A 10,467-nucleotide genomic window follows, 5' to 3' on the forward strand; every position below is an offset into this window, starting at 1 on the left:
AAATATTTTGAATAAATATTTTTAATTTTCCTTTAAAATAACACATAAACTTGCCCTGCCCAAAAGGAATCATGCACATTATTCTCCATGTATCTCCATTAGTCTTGACCTGACACAGGCAGCCCATAGAAATGAATTTAGTAATGCAGCCCAGGTGTATCCTATGCTTGTGTAGCCTGAGATCTGTAAATTTTTTTTTGCTTCTAGTTTGGAGGGTTTTAGCGTTTAGCAAAATATTTTTTATAATATAAATTTCAGTAGTAATTTAAATTAAAACAGTAGCCAGGCTATATAGACTTTTAAACATGTACATATGCTTTAGAATGAGAGATAGAGTTGGATGGATAGACCATGTTACCACAGGCCATACCTTAAAGTAAACCTATATCCTCCTCAAGGATGTTCAAGAATTTCTATTTTCTAAATATGCACTAAATGATTTTTCAAACTAGAACACTCTGACTTCTGTAGCTATATGCATTGTGGAACAATTCATCCTCAACGTTTACTATTAAAGCTGCAGCCCACCAGCTCTTCCCCCCTAGAATATTTCTAATATAAACAGAGACCAAACGCTATGGAAGGAGTGGGCTTGAGATAAATAGGAAATTTTACATGAGTATTTTACATTGGCAAAAAGCAGGGGAAGCTGACATTTGCCTGGATATTTTTTATAGCAGTTTTATTGGTTCACAACTATTTACCAATGACAATGTGCTACTTCAAGCTTTTATTTCCAGAAGGGAATATAAAGTGACCCCTAGTGCTCCTCCCCAGGATGGGACATTGTACTTGTAGGTATTAGTATCAGATTTTATCTTGGTGTAATCCTAATCTGCGACATAAACGTTTCCCTGTATTTCTAGGACCATGCTAAATTATGCCATCAAAATTATACTCACCAATATTCAACATGGTCAGCTGGGGGGTTAAGGTGGTGAAGTTTTAAGCTTAGTGTGAAAACTTCTAGAGCTCATATTTGAACAAATAAATAGCTAGTGGGCATCAACTGTTTTTTTCTAAGTTTTTATATCATATGTATTTCAATACACTGGTGAAATATAATCTAGTTTGACATATTATTTGTTATTAATTCAGGTTTTTGTTGTAACCGAATGTCTCTTATCCTCTTCCCCTTGCTTCCTACTGAGATGAAGTGCAAGTACCGAGCCTCTGACCTACTTAGAAATTCTCAGGCGTGCCCAGGACAATAAATTACATTCTGCCTGGGGTTTAGCAGTTGCCCACAATCTTCCCCTTACACCGAGATAAAGATGTTTTTGTGGTTATTAAAATGATTTTTTTGTCCAGCAGAGACTTTGCAGTAGGATTAATTCCTCTCTTGCCAGGAGAAAGAAACACATATAAATACATAAGTAGTTATATCTGTGCATGAAAAGGTGCCGAGCATTACACAGCGTGCGGAATGTGCATTTAAAGAATGTATTCATATAAATAGCAAACATTTGGAAGGTAAAATGGGAGAAAACAATACTACACTTGTGTTATTATGTCCTGCCCGCCTGCTATGTGCAGTTCTAGAATGTTAGGTTGTAAGGTTGTACATGTCATATTGATGGCTTGAGATACTGAAAGGAGGAGAGAAATAATGAACTGGGAGAACTGAAAAAGTAACTAGTGCTAAGAATCACATAACAGTGTTTACTGTGTCACATCACTTCTGAAGAAAAGTTTACCTTCCTTATGCTTTATGGTCCAGCAACCTAACCTCCTACTACTTTCCTGGTAACACGTAACCTAGATGGAGCCTCATGTGCTACAACAGGTTGTAAACAATATATTTTAATGTCAAAATCTGTATAACATTCTAAACATGTCCCAGATCCAGCTGCTAGGTGATGCAGAAAACTCAAAAAGTGCACGTAAAAACTTTCTTTATGTTCTCTGACTTATTCAAATCCTCTATCATTTGTGTCTCACTTGCACCCCCTCCCAGATACTGCAGCTGACAGCTGGAGGGTTTAAGCAGAAGTCAGTTCACAGAGCTTTGGACAGGGCTAGTTGTGGCTAGGTGTTGGTTGAAAATCTAAACGTTGGATGTTAAGAGACAATGCCAATAGCTACACTCAGGAGCCCTTACAGTAAATTAATAAATCAGGAACACAGGAAAGAAATAACTTTTAATACCAGTCTAGTTTACATTACTTTGTACTCATTGGGTAGCTTTCCCATATTTCAGCTCTCATTAACCGGTGTGACCTTTGTCTTTTCAGGACGGTGTGCGGCAGTACTCCTATTTATATGACCTGTCCAGGTCAGAGAAGAAAAAGCTGAGGGATCTAGCTGTCACAATGTGTATAGATGGGCATCCCCTAGACACCATTCAAAAGTTACTGGAAGTTGCTGTGGGAGATTCTGACCTCAGTCCAAAAGATATCGTTCAGTGTTCAACGCAGAGAATCATATCTGTGCTAAGGTAATACTACTGCCCCCCTCATTTTTGGTGTGCACTGATTTTTGCTAAGTGTTGTAGTTTATGAATATACAACAGTGATTTACAGCAAACATTCTTTAATTCATATCAATCCTTGCCCTGTTTGAACTTACATCCTCAGGGTTTGTTCACACTATAATATACGCATGTTAATGGCAACACACACTTTTCATACATTGACTTACTTAAAGTTTTAAAGTTCAGGAAGCCCGAACCACACTTTATAATATATCTTTTTTTAAAAACCCAATTACATACTTTTAACTTCCGCTACATGACACACAGGGTTGTAAGTTTTCTGTTGAGAAGTATGGGATATCCGAAGTGTAATGGCCAAATCTGTCTTTTTTTGTCCTGGATTTAAAACAGCCTGATAATATTGCATTAACTCTCATCCTATCAATGTTTGAGAAAACTGGAATTACAGTTTTTGGCAGTGCAATGTAGAGAGCATCTGTGCTTTATGGCGAGCTATACATGTCTTTGCAAAGAAATGTTGATACAGAACACATTACTATATGTTGCTGATTTCCCATGCAGTAGGCGATCCTTTATGTGCTTGCCCTAATCTTACAGGTACATTTACCTTTCTGAAAATGTTCCTAGTATTTTTTGAACTGTATTTAAAACTTGGAGTAAACACAAACTTCATGTCAGAGGAATACTGAGGTAATTTGTACACGGCCTCGTTATTTCTACTTTCTCAAACAATCTGCAGTTCTAGTAAATCACCTTAGGGGCACCGGCTGTTTCCGCTTGCATTCATGGAAAATAAAATATTCATTATATGTATAGAAGGTCGATCTTGTGTGACTAAAGTAGACTGAAGTAAATTTCAGATAGACCAGTATAACTTGTATCAGTCACGCATGTTGGCTCAGCCGTTAGCACAATAGCCTTTGCAACTCTAGGTCCCAAGTTCGAATCTCAGCCAGGATGCTATCTGTATGGAGTTTGCAGGTTCTCCCTGTGTTTGTGTGGGTTTCCTCCCACATCCCAAAAACATGCAGTTAGGTTAATTGACTTCCCCTCTAAAATTGACCTTAGACCTGGCCGCTGGAAATGAACAACCATTCCGGCGGATCTGATTGATCGACGATCGTTCTCTATCTATTGTATGTACGGTCGTTTAGTGATCGTAGATGTTTCTGCAGTACACTTTCTCCTTTACATGTCACTTGCTGCATCGTTCAAACGATCGCATCTAGCGTGTGTACACTATTGGTGGATTATATTTGAACGATCGCATATTTTCAGCATGTACATTAATGAATGAATTGTGCACAATACGATTTTTCCAAATAATCGTGCATAATCGTTAGTCGTTTGTTTTTTAATGATAATTATTGCAAGTGTGTACCTAGCTTTAGTCTTAGCAATCTGTGCGTTTTACACCTACACAATCACTGCAGTTTACATACAATATATATCGCCTTTACACTACTTAAGCCTTGAACAAATGCTCAGTCATTGTCACTTTTGCACAGTGATAAGTTTGGGTGACAGCAGGAACAAATGAGCACTATTCTAATTTATGGAGAAAGAATGGTAAGCAGTAGGCACCCTGCTGATGGGTATTACAGTAGTTCTCATTAGAGCTTGATCATTTAGCAATCCAGCATGGTGTATGGTTAAATGACATAGTGAGAAGAATCATTTTCTATGTGAAAAATTCTAGTATCTGTATTATCTAGTACCTGTACAGATAATACTTTCTTGGAAAATTTAATGAGATTTCATAATTTTATTATAACATGTATGGTCAACTTTAGCTTTTAAGTGATCATTCCCACATAAACACATATTTAGGTGTAGAACCTGACTGATTTAGTTATAATTCATGAAATATTTAGGAGTTTCTTCTTTACATTAAAGTAGATCCTCAGCCTAATCTTGCACAGATGTACAAACTTTTTCCTGTGCTGATTTTTCCGCATACTGTGGGCTGACGTTGCAGCAAGTCAGACAGGGCCTGCCTGGAAAAGCTCACAGGTTGTGTATATCTGTGCAAGACTTGAAAGCAGGAGTTCAGCTTTAAACATTTCCAGCTTGCACTATGTGTCTTTTTCGCAGAGGGAGTTTCTTGCTATTAAACTAGAAATGCAACTAACACAAAAGCAGGCTGATGCTTTATGAAGTACATCCCCATTGCCATAGTATCTGCATAATACTGCAGGTACCGATTGGACAATGTGGCGTACCAGCAGTGTCTGTGTGACATTTATTTTCAGCACCATGAATTAACCTTCAGTGGTTTTGGCTGGTGTTGTGGCTCCATGCAGATTTTTAGCGTTGTGTTTTTTTCCAGGGCTTTCCAGGACACAGTACATAATTACAATACATGCCTCCCGTGTTCCACAATATGGAGAGCCTGAATTAATTGGCCTCTTTAATGCTGGAGGGAAAAAGATTAATCACCTTAAGGCCTCTTCAGCAATGAAGAGTTTAGAAGATAGATAATAGTCATGAATGTAGAAAAAAAAATCTCTAAAAAAATAAAAAAAATATTCAACCTGACTGAGCATAACATATGCATTTTAAAAAGGACTAAAAATTGCTTTTGGAACTTGAGTGTACCAAATAACAAAACAACACTGCCACTTGAAATAAATTAATAGGAAAACTAATTACAACAAACAATCAGTGGCCCGACACAGCACTAAGCTAAATGAATGCTGATTTTGTACATTTTTTGTCTTTTTCATTATTGTGTATGTTTAGGCAAAAAAGTGCCCAAATCTCTGTATTAAATGTAAAGTTTCCTATGTTTTATCCTTTTTAAATACCAAAAGTACAAAAAATACCTGATATGCCAGAACTCCAGTGTGTTCCTGTCCTGCTTGAACTGACAACACAATGCCATTGCTGCTCTGAAATCCCACCTAATGTTGTCAGCCTTGTCCTCTGTGCTACAGAATTCCTTATTTCCCCCGTGCCTCTATTTCTCATCCCACATGCAAAAAATATTTTCTTTCTCATCAGCACAATGTTTTTGTTCTGACTCCCAAGTTTTTGCTTGCAAGGGGCTCTTGGGAGATGTGATTTTGGGGATATGCTAAAGTCATTAAGAACTACCCTCCCAGGAGCTGTTTCTGTGAGAATTTTACAAGCCCAGAGATGATGTTACAAGGGGAAAAAAAAACTTTTTCTTCCTTACGGAGGTTTCTTTTTGGGGTGGAAAGATATTATTATTATTATTATTATTATTATAATACAGTATTTATATAGCACCATCATATTACGCAGCGCTGTACAAAGTCCATAGTCGTGTCACTAACTGTCCCTCAAAGGAGCTCACAATCTAATGTCCCTACCATAGTCATATGTGATTAATGTAGTCTAAGGTCAATTGTTAGGGAGAAGCCAATTAACCTAACTGCATGTTTTTTTTGGGATGTGGGAGGAAACCGGAGTACCCGGAGGAAACCCACGCAGACACGGGGAAAACGTGCAAACTCCATGCAGATAACTGGCTGGGGATCGAACCTGGGACCTAGCGCTGCAAAGGCCAGAGTGCTAACCCCTGAGCCACCGTGCTGCCCGGTGATATATATATATCACTTTTGACACGTCACTTTTTTGACTCAAGTATAAACCTAGGACACAAAATGCGGCCATTACTGCCAACATACATCCAGGGTGTATTATTTTTAAAACATTAAACAAGCGGAAAAAAATTATTAGCACATGGGCTTTGTGTAAATGTTTTTTTCCCTACTACTTACTGTCTGAATCAAGTGTAAACCGAATGGCTTTTTCTAATGGCATTTTTGGGTTTATACTTGAGTATAATAATGCTTTAAATAATATTTCATGCATTTGCAGTTTGTTTGACAATCTGTTGTGTAAAGATATATTTTCAGATAATTATATTGTTTGATCTTATACATAATTTTATAACAATTTAAATATTTTTTAAACGTTATTTAAATGCTCATGCATACAATGGATCTGTGTTTATCCAGTTTACCCAAAAGTAATAACTGAAGTTATAGTTTCAGTCTGATGGGTATAGATAGCTACTGGCATCTTATATGCCTAGCGTTCCCTAGTAATAAGATTACACTGACAAGCTTCCGGCTACTGTAGAGTTTTACTCCTCTTGCATTCTACTTTAGGTAAATAAATTAGGAGTCGAACAAAGTGGAACCCCCTTCTAATTTACAGGCCTAGTGGAAGAAATTGTTAGGTTGTTTACTTCCCCAGCAAATGTACATGGTAGAAACTAAAGGAGCAAACATGGACAAGGTAAGCATTTAAGGGATAGTTCAGAGACCGCAGTTAACAATCAGAAGCCTACCAACCGCTGATCAGCTTTTTCCCCATGCTTTGTCCGGAACAAATTAGAGGGTTCTTCAGGGTGCTCATCAACCACCACAGCACATCCTGTAGTCTTTGATGCTTCTTTTCAGCATCTGCCAGGATTATTATCAGGGTAATGCTTAGACACAATTAGGTAGCCATGCCTGGGTGCTCTATATGCACCCGCAGCATCTGACAAATGCTTTGTCATGTGGTTGATTGTAGTGGTGGTATACTTCCTCTAGAGGAGGAAAAGGAACCATATAGTAACCTCAACGCAACCAAAAGTGGTTCCCAACTGCTTTTATACAATGGAGTTTACCACAAGTCTGAAAGGGGCCGTAACATTCAATATGGTCCCAATAAAATTGCAGTTCCACGCTAACGTTTAAACAATCTACAAGCTATAAAAATAATTATTAACAATTCACCTTTACAGCAAAATTGGTTGAGATAATCCTAATATTAATTGGCAGAAATGGCTGATGTGTGCCAGCATGGTGACCTCATGAGCAGTGCAAAACATCTATTCATCTAAGTTTTGAAGTTGATTCTTTCCTTATTTTACTGGCCATGTTTCAATTCATTAATTGCATTATCTGGGTGACGTCACTATTTTTTCTGCTCAGATAGGCAATTTAAAAAACCCCTTGCATTAGTTTATGGAAGTGCAGAACAGAAAGCATACCTGCCCGGAGTAACGGGGAAGCAGCCGTGAAAAATGCTTCTTGGGTTCAGAACCTTCTAGTATCGTTCTGTCATTGAAGATAGATTCCGTCCAGTATTCTGATCTTCACAATGGATTTTACCTGCTGTTTCACATAAAAGTGACACCTCTCAGCAGACAAGAGAAGAAAAAGTTGAGTTGTTCTTCCAAGTGGTCAATCACCTTCCTATTATATTGAATAAAAGATAAAAATTAATTGGTTACTGTGGTCTACAGGTCTCGGTTATCCCTCCGAATATCTTGCAAAGCCTGTCATATATATAGGCAGAAAGAAAATAACTTTGTAAGCCAGGCATCAGCTTACTTTTTGTTTTGGATAAGTAAGAGTAGGGAGTTTTCTATTTCTGCCTGTGACCCCATTGGGGAGATTTTCCATGACTTCCTGTTCCTACCCCAACCATACAAGAAACAGACAGCAGTAACAACTGTCAAATATTTACCTGACAGTGAAGGAAAATCTCTGCGATATTAACAAAGAAATGAAAACCCGATACAAGCTCAGACACCCCCCATCAAAATAAGAAAAAAATTGCTGCCTGAAAAGGTAAATCGTAAAGGATCCCTAAACGCCTTTGAAATGGAATGTTACTGATCAAAAAAAAAAACTGAGTTTTTTAGATATGTTCAAATATCCTTCCAGATTTTTTCTTAAGCTGGGTGGGAAGAAGCTGTAGGTGGGTGGTGGCCCCTGTATTGTAACCCAATTTTTCCACCTAAAAACAGCTGAGTGGTTACTGAAAATTGCTATGTTCTGTCATAGGCTCAACCACAGTCCCAACCACTCCTGTTCAAGTGAATGGGAACCATTTTGTGTACATGGCTGCACAGCTGTGGTAAAACACAGCACAGTTCCTCAAAGTGACAAGTTGTGCTGGTGCTGTTAGATGATTGGGACTACAGCCTCAGCGACAGATGCATGCAAATTGTTACCTGCAATGAAGTTTGCTTTTCCTGTAGTTTTCTGTGTGCCCATGAGCAGCCAATGGCGCAGTTTTCCACCACGGGTGAGAAAGCGTCTTTAGTTTTCTCCCTAGTACTGACTCTAACGTTAGTTTCAATTAAAATTTCTGTTGCAGTGAATTATTCCTAGAAGTTACACAAATCAAACATGAATCAATTGGAGAACGAATACATTAAACTTGAAAATTGGTAATAATGCCGATCTTAGTGTTCATTTAATGCTGAATTAAAGTGCATATAAAAGACACAAATAATGTAACAGTACATTCTGTTACATCATTCTCCATGTGTGTGTTTTTTGCTCCCTGTGCAATAAATGTTCTTACCTGGCCTACCACTTTGTGAAGCTATCAAAAAGCATCGGTATCCAGGATTCCTGGCATATCCCAGCTTCCCCTTTGTTTGCTCGTGCTGGAGTTACATCACCCCGGCCCCCGTCAGTCAACATGGCCAAAGATCACAAGAAAAGAAAAGAAAAGAAGGGGAATATGGCGGTGACCTAAGACTGCACATGGTTTAGTTCCATTTTAAATGTAGTCATGTAGCATGTTAGATACCTACAATGGGTGATGATTTATTAAAGCTCTCCAAGGCTGGAGAAGATACACTTTCATCAGTAAAGCTGGGTGATCCAGCAAACCTAGAATGGATGTCTTAAGTCATGTGCTATTTGTTAGCAAATGTTTTTATTCCTGGACCAGATTCATTCCAGGTTTGCTGGATTACCCAACTTCACTGATGAAAGTGTATCCTCTCCAGCCTTAGTGAGCTTTAATAAATCAGGCCCGTTGTAGGTATCTAACATGCTATCATCCTTCTGCAATCAATATGAAGCAGGATGTAAAATGAAAGAGGAAGGAGCCAAATCGGGCAAGCAGCTGTGTATTAACTTTTCATGACAATAAAAGAAAATTAGGCCTATTGTTCTGTAAACCTGTGATATAATTTAAGCAGCTCTTCATGGATTGATGTGCCACTACTCAATAAGCAAGTTCAAATTAAGCAAGACTTTATCAGCCTAATTACACGGCTGTGTCTGCATTTAACCTTTGCTTGCTGTTGCTGGGAGATTTCCTGTTATTGTTGGTTTTAATTTTATACATTGTCAAGACGGAGAATGACACCTGTGCTCCAAACACATAAGGAATTAATTGAACGTTTTGCTTCCCCGTCATTCAGAAAGGGTTGAGGGTTGATAAGACTATTGTTAAAATACTAATTGTATAATATTTAATTTCTTATATATCAGTACAGCCTAGAAGATGAACTTCAGGCTGGTGGTAATAAAAAAAATATGAAAAAAAACTTTTATTTTTTTTAGCACAAGTTCATGAATTTGACTTGGTATCAATGTTCTGTATTCCCATATACAACAGCACTCAGACAAGGAGTGATGGCATGTATGGCTCTTCTTTGTGCACATGTGCAAGCCAAAGGAGTGAGCATGACCTTCTTGGTGTTCCTCCGCTACTCCCATGTCCTATCGCAGGCTGTAGGCCGAAAATTGGCCAATTTTGTACTGTATTGCTGAAGTAGGAAAAGTTAAGTCCCCAGCCTTTTTCTTCTTTTCACATGCCTGTGGAAATTCTAGAAGTGGATGGACAGCAATTTTATTTTTTTTAGTAACAGCTCTCATTTGCTTGTATTATACTGTACATTTTTAAAGCATATCCATTGTAAATTCACATTTGACTCACACTGAGAGAAGCAGCAGTAAACCATAGCCATTGTGTAGCATTGTGTATGTAAATAGCAAATTTTGCTGCTGAGATGAACATGTGTAAATACAAATAATACATGGAAACATGACTTTTAAAACAATACCATAAATAAAAAAAATTACATCAAGCTGATCTAACTTTGATTACCCAAAACAGCGTTGTAATTTTATTGTTAAAGGGACATTGCCTGTTCCTTCTGTAATAAAGAACCCGCTTGGTCACAGTATTTTAATCTTTAGTTACAATTCTGCTTTAATGACATATGACTGTTGTTATTATAATGATTATTATTATTATTATTA

At 37.7% G+C, this 10,467-nt stretch overlaps 1 protein-coding gene across 1 annotated transcript in view; it reads left to right on the top strand.

The window, feature by feature from the left end:
* Window positions 1-10,467, top strand: part of NBAS (NBAS subunit of NRZ tethering complex) — a 412,001-nt gene that overhangs the window by 298,253 nt on the left and 103,281 nt on the right. The window contains exon 46 of the mRNA XM_072407518.1: window positions 2,235-2,437. Coding sequence (XP_072263619.1) covers window positions 2,235-2,437 — 203 coding nt within the window. The remainder of the gene's footprint in view (window positions 1-2,234; window positions 2,438-10,467) is intronic.

This window comes from Pyxicephalus adspersus, chromosome 4 (assembly GCF_032062135.1).
Source record: "Pyxicephalus adspersus chromosome 4, UCB_Pads_2.0, whole genome shotgun sequence".
Taxonomy (NCBI): Eukaryota; Metazoa; Chordata; class Amphibia; order Anura; family Pyxicephalidae; genus Pyxicephalus; species Pyxicephalus adspersus.